Source organism: Micropterus dolomieu, linkage group LG21 (genome assembly GCF_021292245.1).
Source record: "Micropterus dolomieu isolate WLL.071019.BEF.003 ecotype Adirondacks linkage group LG21, ASM2129224v1, whole genome shotgun sequence".
Lineage (NCBI taxonomy): Eukaryota > Metazoa > Chordata > Actinopteri > Centrarchiformes > Centrarchidae > Micropterus > Micropterus dolomieu.
Genome location: NC_060170.1, coordinates 11,853,183 through 11,867,740, shown reverse-complemented (window position 1 = coordinate 11,867,740; position 14,558 = coordinate 11,853,183). Strand labels below are relative to the sequence as shown.

At 39.5% G+C, this 14,558-nt stretch overlaps 2 protein-coding genes across 3 annotated transcripts in view; one reads left to right on the top strand and one right to left on the bottom strand.

Moving 5' to 3' along the window:
- The window catches only part of nf2a (NF2, moesin-ezrin-radixin like (MERLIN) tumor suppressor a), a 31,755-nt gene extending 18,581 nt beyond the window's left edge, over positions 1 to 13,174 (bottom strand). Inside the window, exons 1-7 of the mRNA XM_046036116.1 lie at positions 12,478 to 13,174; positions 11,050 to 11,175; positions 10,786 to 10,908; positions 7,933 to 8,016; positions 2,525 to 2,593; positions 2,283 to 2,365; positions 247 to 322 (exon numbers count right to left, since the gene is read on the bottom strand). Of these exons, the coding sequence (XP_045892072.1) occupies positions 247 to 322; positions 2,283 to 2,365; positions 2,525 to 2,593; positions 7,933 to 8,016; positions 10,786 to 10,908; positions 11,050 to 11,175; positions 12,478 to 12,591 (675 nt within the window). The 5' untranslated portion in view covers positions 12,592 to 13,174. The remainder of the gene's footprint in view (positions 1 to 246; positions 323 to 2,282; positions 2,366 to 2,524; positions 2,594 to 7,932; positions 8,017 to 10,785; positions 10,909 to 11,049; positions 11,176 to 12,477) is intronic.
- Positions 12,648 to 14,558, top strand: part of fbxo21 (F-box protein 21) — a 10,675-nt gene continuing 8,764 nt past the window's right edge. Inside the window, exon 1 of one of the 2 annotated variants that reach the window (XM_046036115.1) lies at positions 12,648 to 12,796. In XM_046036115.1, the coding sequence (XP_045892071.1) occupies positions 12,744 to 12,796 (53 nt within the window). In that variant the 5' untranslated portion in view covers positions 12,648 to 12,743. Of the gene's footprint in view, positions 12,797 to 14,015; positions 14,271 to 14,558 lie in introns of those variants that run through there. The other variant, XM_046036114.1, reaches the window with a different exon arrangement.

The window sequence follows — 14,558 nt, the reverse complement described above, 5'->3', positions numbered from 1 at the left end:
GGAAAAGATCCGGTGCCAAATTGCAGGTATTTATTTACTACCAAAAACAACAACAAAAAAACACTTGTTTTTAAAACTGTTCAACATTCAAATTAATAGATTCTCAACTAAGGGAGCATTTACAACAGAAGAGCCATACTGCTATTTCCCCACTTCATTTCATAACACCGCGGTGACATTGACACGCCTCCTAATCTCCCATATTGGCTTACTTTGAAAAGATATAGCAAAGCGTCATTGGCTCACCCTGATTAAAAAGTAATTGACGCCATACATGTCCAGGTCCTGAGCTATTTTTAAATACTCCATCTCAGCTTCATCCCTGGTTCAAAGACAGAGAGAGAAAGCGATTGAGAGGGATTCAAGGGAATGAAGGAGAGAGAGGGAGAGAAGGGTGGGAGGAAAGGAGGTGCAGAGGTGGAGAGAAAAAGGAGATCAGACCTTGTTCCCTCTGCTTTTGTGCGTAGCAACTGTCATGTTGTGTGATCTATATAAACTCTGCCACACAGCTCTTGCGAGGGTGAAAACATAAGCACAGTACTGACACAAAACACAACTGTAATTCATAACAAGCTTTAGAGGTCATGCTTGAAGACTTATTCTGATGCCTTCAAGACTCTAAAATACTGTGATAGAGAAAACACATGCATGAAACTCTTTTCTTCCTCTCTTTCTGCAGCTTGGCTGGCAGATCTGTTGCGATTTTAGGGTCAACTCAGCAAAAAAAAGAAAAAAAAAATTTGCATACTTTGATGGTTGAGGAAAAATCAGGGCATACTTCTGCCAAGACTTTTAATAACTTGCTGTTTGATACGGGAGGTTGGGAAATTGATGATTTAAGCTTCATCAAAGTTTAAACATGCAAGAGAGCATTATGCCAAGTAAACAAATCTTAACTAGGTTGGACATGGAGTACATTCTGACTTTAGAGAACGCCTGATTAATGCTGTGGAAGTGTAAAGCATTAGAGTTGTACTCACACATTGCAAGTCTGTCAGTTACTTTGATGTTGTGTTGACATCAGTTTTGTAAAAATCTATTTCTTATTAAGTTTGAAAAGAATGTGAACCAAAAGAAAGATAAACTAAGCCATTCACTGTATGTGGCTGGATATTAAATTGTAATACTATTTGGTCAGAAAATGTGTCCACAGTATGGAGTATAGAAAACGTACCAAAACCCAGCAGCCATGTCTGGTCGGATTTGTGATTTTGTTTGTCTTTGATGAGATGGTTCCTAATCTGAATCAAAATTCTGCCAGTTTTTTTTCACACAAAGTTCTTATACGGCTGCTTGTGTTTAAACAACAATGAATATTTGAGAACGACAGCTTTTTGTTCAATGAAAAATTGGGGTTCTGTGGAAACATCTACAGCCCTGCTAGTGGCTCTGTGAGGCTGCAGTTGTACACAAACTGGTGCTTTAGAGGTAAATGCTGATATGCTCACAATGACGATGTCAACATGATGATGTTTAGAAGGTCTGAAGTTTACCATATTTACTGTCTTAGATTCACATTAGTGTGCTAATATTTATTATCTCATTAGTTTTGCAGGTACTGGTATTTGGTCATAAAACAAAGTATTAGACAAATACAAAAATGACACTTAAGGGATCACTTAAAAGTACTACAATTCATCTTGAGGGGGGGGTGACAGTATCACATGTACAGAATGTCATGGCAATTCATCCAAAACGTGTTTTTATATATATATATATATATATATATATATATATTTTATATGGATTTTAGAAGTCACTTTACAGACCAGAACTCCAGAACTCCTCACCCACAGGAGCTTTAAGACACTACGCATCCCTCACTCCATTTTGAACTAAGTTCAGCTTAGCGGTGGAGCAAAGTGCAACAACTGATTTTCATTTTGTGTAAGTTTTAGATTTATGAAAGCAATTATGGCAATATAATTCCTAGAGTCCTTCTCACTATGATATATTTGCTCCTCACTAAATTAATCTCTTTTGAAAAACAGGGACATGAATTGTGTTTCTCTTGTGAAACTACATGTAATTTCACTTGGTGGTGTGGTGCCATATGGTGTTGGTGCATTTTCTTGGTCAACAATAGATGTTAAACAAAGTTCACACTGTGGATTCATTTAAAAAACATCCACACAGAAAAATCTTTTTGACTCATTTGCCAAAATGGACTTTGCATAAAACATTTCTTGTGGAAGTAAGTTTTAAGCACATCCTATGTGAACTGAAATGTGCTGATGACTGTGGAACTTCACAGTGGTGCCGTTCAGTGCAGCAGTTTTTACCTCGTCCTGCCCCTGTGCTCTGCATAACACGCTGTGATCCTCTCCTCCCACATTTCTGCAGTCATCTGGTACAAGTTAATCACCTGAAATGGAGAGAAACGGCCTGAAGTGTACATGATTGCTTGCAGAAAATACAGTACATGCAGGTGGTATGCCACATATCCTTAGGTAAAGTATAGGCTTACATAAAAACACAAACATCTTCACTCATGAATGTCAGTAAGTACACAGCTGCCACTCACCCTCTTTGGCAGCAGTTCCTCCTCAGCCAAGAAGCCAGGTTTGTGAATGTTGGGATCGTAGTCGCCATACTGTAAAATAGAGCAAAAGTGCCAAAAGGATTAAAATCAATCCAAATTAATGTCCTCTATCCACCTTTCCTCCAATAACAGGCCAGACTATGCCTCTCCTGGGAGCTGTTCATAAGATGAAACTACAGCGCCTGTAAGAAAAGGGTCTCTTGCAGAATGAATGGAGGCTGGTCTGCCATCAGGTCATTAACCTGCACCGCAGACCCAGTGGCCCAGTTGTTTGGGAGATGGTGTAAATGACGCTATTAGGAGATTATTCTGAAAGAACTGACTGATCGCTTATCATCACAGAGCCAAAATATAAATGATATCATGTATGTTTGAAGAGTGATATCAATGGATTAGGCATGACTGAGTGACGGTGGGGAATTTTCTTTGGGCTGAAGTGTTACTGGAGGAAGGATATAAATTATACATGTAGCTACAGTTTAAAAAGTGGGCTGTGACTGTTGATTTATGTAAGTAGGTTAACTTGAAATGTTCCCTATATCTCTGCATTGCTGTACGCTCTGTGCAAGGTTTTTCAGCTTCTGTTATTAAATCTAGGCGGAGCCTTCCTTGGCACTGTGATTCTTGTTATTTGGAAATCATTGGTTGAAATTACAAGAGGTCATTTAGGTAGTCAATATTTACATGTTTATAACCCTTTAGCATTTTTCCATGACACTGTTGGAGCACCAAGGTATTCAAATTATAAGTATTATGTGAAAATCTAACTTTATCAAAGAGTCTTCACATTTTAGACCAAACTATAAATATTCCCATCCCTGATCTGCTTATGCTGCATGTATGAAAATCACATGACGTCCTTAGTGGTAAGATTCTTATTTGTGAGACTGACATCAAAATCTGACATTACCAGTGAGGTTTCAGATAGCTAGAAAACCTTCTGCTGCAGCATGTCATTGTTGTAAGTGCACTCAAAATGTCATTGCTGTGTCACTTTCGCTTGGCTAGTCACCTGAAGGAGCAGAAAAATATACACAACAATGAAATTGTCTCAGAAATGCCAGGGAAAGGGGCTGAAACCAAAACCACTTATTTTAATTTAACATGACATCGTGTTTGGAAGAAATTGCATCACTAAGTCCTTAAATAATTACAATAGATTACAAATACCTGGACTTTAACTAATTTGCACACACTAAAATAGAAGCTTTTCACCTGTTGTGTGGCTCTAAGCAACTAACTTTTTCTATATGTCATGTTATTTTGTTGTGTTTATAGTGTTACTTTTATTATGAGGTTTAATTGGATTTTATTGTTGTGCACACCAGTCTGAAAACACTACTTAACAGAGCTGAATTTAATAAACTCACAGATTGGAAAGCCAGGAACACCGGTGCAGTGGCTAACGGAGTGGAGAAGCCGAGGGCTATTTAATTAGATCATTTCCTTTCAGTTTCACAGCTTCCAAACCCTCAGTTCCTCTCCTCCTCCCAGTTGTTTGTTTGTAACTGCTATATAATTGATGATATATCGACATATAGAGGTATTATGGCACCGACTGAGCTTCAGCTAAGGGGAAGGACAGGATGGCATTTTGACAGTGACAGTGCCTGCAGATGCTTTCTGATTACACACCTTTCTTCCAATTATTTCAAGCAACCCCAAACTAACAGCAACAACTGGCTCTCAAAGGGCAGCTATGTGTCAATAAATTCACTTAACAATTATCACCAGCTGCACAGCAGTGACCACTAATGGATATATTCTGTTCAATAGAGCCCCTTTCTAAATTTAGGAAATATATTTCTCACACAAAGCAGTCACTTTGAAGAAACCTCTTTACAGTAAAAGAGTGAGAACTAACGGTTTATCAAATCTAGCCATGAAATAAACTCTAACCAATGAAAGGCATTATTGTTACATTGCCCAAACAGGCAAGATGGGACATTTGTTTTTGCAAGCACTGGTTATGCTACTTCCATAGATGGTTACCAACATAAAACTAAGGCTATGTTAACTGTGCAAGGTCCCGGGGTCAGTTTGGAAATGGTGTATGTATCGAATGTTTTTAGCCATGCCAGTGACATGGCTCTTTGGATTACTTTGGTGATTGCCTGACCCTTCATCTAGCACCACAATCAGGTTCACGCATGTGGTTTTGAGGGAAATGCCATATTGTTTTGAATTGCCATAAAGTTTGGTCCAGACATTCATGCCCCCTGATGGATTCTAGTAAGTTGGGAATAATATACAAAACACAGATATTTAAAAGAAAATACAGTAAGCAGCAATGACAGAGATACATAGATGTAGCCCAGCTTAACCTGAAGCTCATTCCAAGACCAGGGGCCGTAATAAAACATACTCCTCTTTCCAGCTTCAGTCCGCACATTTAGTACCTTGCACTGCAGTCCAGTATTAGATCTTAAAATATATATACTTTGTGTGGGTAAAAACTTTGAGCATATACTTCAAACAAAATTATAAATGCCACACTTTTGTTTTTGCCTCCATTAATCATGAGCTGAACTCAAAGATCTAAGTTTTTCTCTATGTACACAAAGGGCCTATTACTCTCAAATATTATTCACAAATCTGTCAAAATCTGTGTTAGTGAGCACTTCTCCTTTGCCAAGAAAATCCCTCCACCTCGCAGGTGTGGCATATCAAGATGCTGATCAGACAGCATGGGTATTGCACAGATGTGCCTAGGCTGGCCACAATAAAGGCCACATGTAAAATGTAAAGCAAAAATGGCATTCCCCAGTTACAGCTTCTCAAATGTGCAGGTTTATTGCTTTATTTGTTTGCATTCATAAATTGAATATTTTTGGGTTTTGTAATGTTATTCGGACAAAGATGTCACCGTGTAAAGTTGATATTTTATCAACCAAACAATGAATCGATTAAACAAAAAGTAATTGGCAGATTAATTGATGGTGAAAATAGACAATTTTATAATATAGTATTCCACCTTTTTAGTGTTTAAAGGATCATTTCTGTATTTTTAAAAGTGTATTTTTAAATGTTAGTGTCAAAATGACTAGTAGGTACAAAAAGGAGTAAAAAAATAGATTCCAAAACTTTTTGTACCTACTAGTCATTTCAACATCAAAATAACTAAAGTAAGTAAAATATCCTTTAATACAATGGGAAACTATTCATATAGTTCATATATAAACATAAATTATTATGATGGATTATAATAAACTGTACTGTATTTTGTCTTACATGATTTTGGCCTCTTTTATACATACGACATAGACAGTAACATATCACATATATGTGGCACTACAATGTCCATAATCATGTCATATATAAGGTTTACATACTGAATACTTTACACCATACATAATTACTATATACACAGTATATATTTTGGAATAATAAAATAGTTGCAATATTACTTTATGTGGTGGACTGAGACCTTGGAATCTCACTGTATGTACATTCATCTGTGTTTAAGGTGAGGTCCCATGCACAGAAATAACTGTAAAGCAGTCAGTCAGTGCATTTGTGCACACACAAATTCCTCGACTACTCCTAACCCCTCTTATCCCTTCTATTCATGCACTCTCTGTAACTCTTACAAGGTAATGGCTGCTCGCATGGCTTCCTACTGCCTTTGTTGTGAATTATATGCCCCCCCCCCCAAGTGTGAACAGATTACACACACGGATTCTGTGTGCAGCTGTCCGTGCCTGAACAGCGCTATGATGCACATTATTAAAATAAATCCCCTTTAAAACCTTAACGTCACGAACACGCCTCTTCTCTCTCTTTATTGCTATCTCCAGGCTGGCATAATCATGATTAAAGATGTAACAGTAGATTCCACTGTGTGATATACTCCACTTCAACTGTGGTTCTGCACAAAAACAACTCATGACGATAAAAGGAGAAGGGAAAAGTCTGACAAAATCCTCTCAGCAGCTGCACTGCTAAACAAGTACCTGTCTCCCCTTCACAACACCAATTTACTCACATAGGCTCTAATCAAAGTGGACTGCTGATTAAATGAAAACAGATTGTGGCCCTCTATTTTTTGCTGTTTCCAGATCGAGGGCGCTGACAGCAAAGAGCACAAGTCTCAAGCTCATTTGCTGGTTTTTCTTTATCCACAGTCTCTCTTAACCTAGGCCTGTTAAATTGGCAAGGGAAAGGCACGTCTCCAAAGGCTCTTGGCCAACCTTTTGAGGTAGAACTCCAGTCTCACTAGACCCTGTCCGCCTGTCAAAAAGCTGAACCTCACTCTCCCTGTCTTTGTCGTGGGGATTTCCCAGAGATAGGATCCTTCAACCAGAACGACTGAGATTGCGGTTTATTAAGGTTTTTCCTGTAGATTGATTTCTGGAGAAAGTACATTTTTATACAGCACCTTTCATACAGGATAATACAGTTTGCTTAATGCAGTGCTAGATCATGAAAACACAATCAGTGAAACAATGTAAACATACACCATCACAAACTAAAAGATGTAGTAGTGTAGATGCAGTGGCAAAAAGCAGAGATTTAGGCCACAAAACTGAAAGTCTATATCACCTATAGTCAAATAGGATAGTGGTATTTTATTTATTTCAGATTTTCCGTTACCTGCAGATCAGCTGGGAGGCTGCTCCAAGAGGCAGGCGCTGCCTTAGTAGGAGTTTTTTCTGCATTTAAAACTGTTACTTTAAAGGCTATTTCAAGAGCATCTGGACTCTGGCTTTTACATTAAAGGCATTTCTTGCAAGGCCCTGCAGCCCTTCATGAAAAAGTAAGAGAGTTTTAAAAAATCTATACAAAAAGTAGCCGGTGAATAAACTTAAGGTGTGATGTGTGCCCTTGGTCCTTATCAGGACTCAGACGGCAGAGTTCTGTAGCTGATTTATGTCTATTTTTGGGAAACCAGACATGAGAAGATGATAATTATTAAGCCCGCTGGTGATAACCCCCCCCCCATCAAAGAATTTTCCCTTTCCAGATGCAAATACCCGCAATGATGATGTGACACGCAGATCCAGTACCACGTTGATTCTGATGTCACAACGTTCTCTAGTGGCGTCACTCTGCTGGGATGGGCCCGAAAACTTGACCGAAACATCTAAAATTTATGGTTCTACACTGCTTTCCTTTAAAACCATTGCATTCTTCCGTGCAGTTACAGAAAGTAAACATGTTGTAGTGAATTATTCACAGCTGTTAGCACCTCATCAGACCAATTATATAAAAAAAGATACTTAAGAAGAAGATGTTTCCCATTTTGTCATGTAAATTTTAACACAAAGATAAATAAATCATCAAAGAATACACAGATTAAATGGATGGATGGATGGATGGAGGGATGAATATATCGATCTTGCTTTAAAAGAATGGAGAATAAAATCTTAAATTGCAAATAGAGCACTAACCTTGGCATGGACGGCGTAGGAGGCCAGCAGCACAGAGGCCTCGGGTGGACAGTGGATCTCTTCCTCCAGGATCTTCTTCTTCACCTGAGGAGTTACCAAATATATTGAGGTACTGCTCTGCATACATCCACCTGAACAGCAAAGCCCTCTTCATTCCAGCTAACACAAAAATCAGTTCAAAATTAACCATGCGGTGAATGCTGTTTGTGCTAAGTTGTTTCTTAAATCAGTGGAGAAGCGTTTACCTGTTAAATGTTGGAACAGCAAAGAAGACATTTCCAGCTATCATCTGTAATATAAATCAGGACAGGATCTACTCTCTGTCTTCAGTTATTATATCTCTTTTATATTGATTTCCATGAGAGGAACAAAATATTTCTCGTGAGACAGGTGATCTTATGTAACTCAAACACAATGAAAAGACTTGATAACTTAGAGAGAAGAGTGACAGTGCAGAGTGAAACACAGCTTTCTGACAACTGTGCTTTGGACAGCCAGCACTTAAAATTCCACTTTGACAAATATGGGAACCATATTTACAGCTAAAGCACAGTGCTGAGCTACCAGTTTTCAGTAGCCACAATATCATGTTATTACATGCTGCAAACTGGGTAAATAAACTTCCAACTCTAACTGCTACAATACACTAGTACACATTTTAGGGAGGTCTGGAAACCGGACAAACTGTGCCAAATAAATATTGTCGGAGGTAACATAACCACTCAGGGATCTATTAGACACTGAGCCAGGAACTATGTACCCAAGCCAGGAGTATTTCATATGATCATTAAGCTGCTCCAACAATATCAGCTTGCTAGTCAGCAGAGCATAATGACGTGACAGATAAACGCGAGTCCTAGAAAAGCTCCAAATCATAATTAAAGGAGAGTGCCGCCCATTTATATAATTCATGTTTTTTTTCTTCTGTGGCCCCAGGATAGCTGATTCTGCATGTGTGTGAATACACGCCAGTCAGTAAGAGTGACAAATCCAAGGTTCAGGTCTCCAGTTTCTAGCTTACGGAAAGAGTAGCTCATGTTTACAAGTGCTGACTTAACTGTCATGGATCACAGTAATAACGTGAATTCTTAAAATCAGTGTCAATCCCCTTCAACAAGCACCCCCTTAAGATTAAAGTCTTACGTCTCACCAGGTGTCACTACCCGAGCTCTGTCACCTATCAAACTAACTGAATCACAAACATGCATAACTACATATAGAGCACAAAGCCGGACTGTGAGGTTAGATTGTGAAAACATGCTTCAGCATTAGTTTTATAAGTGGCCAATTTAACACTTCAAACCTTATCATTTGCCAAGCCAGTCATGCTGTCTTTTCTTGTTTTGAACTAACAAAGGTGTGGAGCCAGAGGTGACAGCCCCTAATCGTGGCAAGCACTAACAGGCCGAGGCTGCAATCTGGTTTACAAATGACACTATGTTGTCGCTAAGATTGCAGGTCGGGGTGACAAAGACGTGCATGTGCCTGTCTGTGTAAGTCACCTAAAGTGTGTGAGGTGTGACATGTTCGTGTGTGCGCGTGCGCTTGTATCCGGGTCGGTGATCATTTTTGATAAGCACTAATCCAGCTGTCATGCCTGTGACACTATCTGAACAGAGGCCTGCTACCGACATTATGGGAATTAATGAGAGCTAAGTAATAAGTAGACAGGCGGTGTGAGGCTCTACACATTTGTATTCTTCTCCCCTTGTAGCTGTGTACCGCTTTAACTGTTGAGTCATTTGTCGGCTTTACTTTTTTTAAGCAAGATTTCCCTCTGAAATAAATAAATTGCTTCTACTACCTCTAAATGGATTAAGGACACAGAGAGACTTTTTTTATAAGTCTTACGTAGTAAGTGTGTCTCTCCAAATGTTGAGGAACACAAGCGCTGTCTTAAGCCACATAACCAAACCAGCACAATGGGCTGGATATCACAGGAGTACTATGGGGGACGAGCATCCCATGGAGAATATGTCATTAACTGGGCCAATAACTGAGACCTTTAAAGCCTAATTGGTAATTGATAAATGTGGCTGGTAGCGCTGGACGATGGGAGCGCAGTTATAAATCTCATCTACACGGTGTGGCAGCCTCTGCAGGAATTCCCCGGAGAGTATTAAGTGGAGAGAAAGGGCAGTGGTAATATGTTGTGCATTGATTCCACATGGCTGCACACAATAAGACCAGGACAATGAAGAAAGTGTATTAGAGAGTGCTATGCTCAACACCTTGTCAGAAAGTCTGTGGTCGCATGCCCCCTGTTGACACTGGACCAGAATCGTAAGAAAGCCGCAGACACAGCGCATCAGCCAAATGCCCGGTGTGCACGGGCGAAATGAATATCCTGAATTCACAGAGCATTTTGAAAGTTCAATTATCCTGTTCTTACACATCTATTTTCTAAAGCATTCACTTGAACTCATCTAGTTCCTCAGAAAGATGACACCCAAATTTTAAGAATGTTTTCTTTTTATGTCTTGAACACAGCACCCCTTTGGGGAGATTACGATCAAGGAAATAAAGGCTTTAAAAAAAGCTTGTCTGTCCACTAGCCAGGCAGTAATCCACAGCGTCTTCTGAGAGGCATGTTGGATTTCAGGTTTACCTGTAAGCCCATAGCAATTTCAACTCAGACAGCAGAAGAGAAAGAAGAGAATGTGTCAGTCAGTGCAAGTATACAAAGAACCTTCTTATGAGGCCTTTTTGGCATGACAGGCACAAATTAAATGGATAGGAAGTCGTCAAGGTACGTATTTCAAGAGTATATCATGAGCCAAAACAACAATCCACAGTTAAAAAAAACAAAACTCTTAAAACAAGCACAATGACTAAACACTATAGTAAAGTTACCTGTAGGAAGAAGAGATGCTGGGTGATATCTTGCACTAGCTCCTCTTCAGCATTTTCGGGGTAAAACTTGGCCAGGAAGTGAAAGGTGATTGGTTCCTCCTTTGGCACCTCCTGATCCAGAACCTACATTCATAAACCAAAAGAACAATCCACATTTGCACGGTGGGGCGATACATTCCTTTTTCATGACCAGTACATCTTTATTAACAATGTTTATGTGGCACATGGCTGTTACAAGAACAGTATTACATGAGAATCACTTACCCTCCGTTCCATCTTCAGCCAAGCAACCGTGTCCTTGACGTTGTACCGAAGCCCAAAAAACCATGTCTCCCTTAGTCCCAGAGTTCGGCACACCAAGTCAAAAAGGTCTTTTCCTTTCCACTTGACCTGAAACACATAGATGCTTCAGTCCAACACATTTTTTTTTCAGAAAAGAAAAACAAAAAAAATGCTGAATTATCAGAATTTGGTGACTTGATACAGAAAGAGGTGCTAAAAAACAAACAAAAGAACAGCACTACTAAACTAAAAACTCTCCGCAAACTCAGTCTGTTGGAGCTACATGTTGACAATAACATTAACATCGTAATGTGTATGCCTTAGCAAGAGAACCGAAGCACTTAATTCTTTATACGGTTAAATATTAAAAGCCATTTATAAAATACTGTGTCTACTGAATCCAGACATACAGTACTAGCATTTTCATCCTAACCTCCATTTCTGGTTCAAAGCAGGCAGCCATATGTATTCTCCTCATCCAGCTGAGAGCCATGAGGGAGGCATATCAGGTGCACACACATCCAATTCAGATAGCTTTCATCTCTAGCCTCTGAGCTAACTGAGGGTGCAAGCTTCTGTCAAGTGCATTCAAGGCTGGCATAAAAATGCGGAGTTAAAAACGAAAAGAAATTAGGATATCAGCTCGACCATGCAGCGAGGACGGCAACTAGGGCCAATCAAAAACTCCAATGCGAGGCTGAATGAACACACTCACATTTTGTCTATATGACCAATCCCCTTAAGTGCTATTTACACAACCCATAAATGATACAATTATCATCCCAGCACAGAAAATAGAAACCTGTAACTACCAGTATGCTGCACTGTGTAATTACCCATCTGCAAACTTAGGTGGGGTTCCTCCCCTTTAAATACAGAGGTGATGTCTGCAAGTCATTTTGATGCCTTTCAGTTCTGGTACCCCATACATCAACCAACGCATATGCTGAATGAAAAACACTGCAAAAAAGGCCAAAAATATCAAACACAATGAAACCAGCATCAGTGTGTTGTTTTTAGTATTCACACAGCAGGATGATGCACATAGCATTTCAGCAAGTACTATACTGCATTGAGCAATATTCATGATTGCATTGCTGCATAAGACAGAGATACATTATAACAGTCTTCAATAAAATAGACCGAACTGCATATGTTCATAGTTACTAGCTGCCACCTAGTGTCGAAAAGTGAAACTCATATCTTATGAGCAACCACCACCACTGTTGTACCACTCTAATTCAGGTGTGATTATAGATTGCGGGATATAGTATAGCATTACAATGTTATCACGGTCAGCGGGAACACTTTGATGTACTTGGTGTTGTGGTCAGGGGCCACTGCAAATGTGGGAAACCTTCTGACTTAATTTGAATGAAATGATGCTCAGTGTCTCAAGCACATACACACCTCGCAGCTGAACTCCATATCTGACTCCATTGTGCAGATCCTGACGTTGAAGTTCCTGGCTTGTTTTCTCATCAGTGAGTTAAATCCCATTTTCGCCGCTAAGGCACTTGCCATGGCGATTGGCTAATAAACTAACTGTTCAACTATTCCAAAGTCGTCAATTCCTACAAACTGAGTGCACTGTCAAGGCATTGTGTCTATTATACTCTGTGGTGTAGACAGCACGAGTCATTATCAAAAGATAAGCACAGCTGTGTGTACATGTGATGACCGTCCAACTTTACGATAGCTCGATCAAGTATCGATGGATAACGTTAAGGTAAGTTCCATCAAAGTTTACGTGAGGCTTTCACTTACATTTTCTTTGCTTATGAATGTCTAATTCACATTACGTATTTCACGGTATTTTTTCTAAGTTCCCGTTAACTACCCAAAAAGTTTTACATGTAACATTAGCATGAGCCGATAAATAAGTGTAACCTATGCTTCCTGCTAACGTTAGCTAGGATCATCAGAAACTAAGTTAACATTACATTGCCCTTATCTTGCGCTAAAGTTAAACGTCTCTGGAGGAATATTTGACCAATATATTACAGAGAGAGTTCAATACACTTAAAGTCTTCTTGCTTATAGACTATGCTGGAAAAAGAAGCGCAGAAAACTGCTGCTAACCATTTGTTAGCTCTCTCACCCAAACATCAATGATGCATTCAAGTGCCGTCCGGAATATTGTAGTAAGATTGTAACGCTCATTGACGACATTAAAATACTGACAGAAAGGGGCTTCTTTGGAGCAGAGAGCGTTTCATTTGAGTCTGACATAAAAATACTGTATCTAGGTAAATAGTAATGAGAAGATATCATTATAAACCATGACAGTATTTAATATATGTAGCCTTAACCACAAATTATTTGCCTACACTTATCTCCTTTACTTTTTTGTTATAATCGATTAACAGTTATTACAAGTCATATTTCCAGCAGAAATGGCAAACATTCCCTAATTCTACCTTCTTCATTGTGAGAATTTGTTGCTTTTATTTGTGTTTTATGTGATGGCAATCTGTATACCCTTAGTTTTGGACTGTTAGTCAGGCAACACAGGAAAATTGATGGCATCATGTTGAGCCTTTAGGAAATTGTAATGGACATTTTTTCACCATTTTCTGACATATTAAACACCAAACGATTAATCGAGAGGGTGATTGACAATTTAATAAAAAAAGAAATGAAAATAACAATTAGTGTCAGAAGTTTTCTTTTCTTTGTAAAACCCTGGTAAAACCACATATTCATAATGAGAAGGCAGATCTATTCGTCACTAGAGTTTATTAAAATTTACTGTGCATTCCTCTTTGTAAAATAATGTTATTTTGTAGTTTTTAAAAATGAAATGAAATCAAATCTGGAGGATCCGGGGAGCCTGAAGATAACACAGCTTCCCTTTCCCTCTTGACCTAACAACCAATCACGCTGCACTCTCCCTCCCCTGCCCAGCCCGCAGCCCTGCCCCCTGCGCCATAAATGGGCGGTGCCTGAGCAATGAGGTAATCGTGGTAAACAGTAAAGATGGCGACGTCTATTGCTGAAGAGGGGCAACGAAGTCTAAATGGGATTATCCCCGACCCCCAGACAAAAAAATTGACCGACCTGCCGACCGAGTTGCTCGAACACATCCTGTGCTTCCCTGTCCTCAAACATGTCGACATTTGTAACGTTTCCTGCTGCTGCAAGCGGCTACACGACGTTTGCCATGGAAGGGGGAAGGTCTGGGGACACCAGTACAAACTCAGGTGCTATGATTTTATTTTGTGGTATTTTTTCTGAGTTTTGGCTTCTGTTGGTTTTTCACCACCATCTACCGAAACGGGTCTCCCCTCCTTTTTTATGTGTCTTGTTTAGAGCCCGAAATCGCTCATTGTCGACTTAAAGGTGGGCTCGTTTACAGCATCTCACAAGCACAGCTGTCAAGCCGTTGATATTCTGCTGATGCACCAAATTCATCATCACGCCAGGCCAGTGGCAAGCTCCTGCTATGCAGAGACCTCTGAAGCTTGTTTGCTTTAAAAAGTTAAAACGTA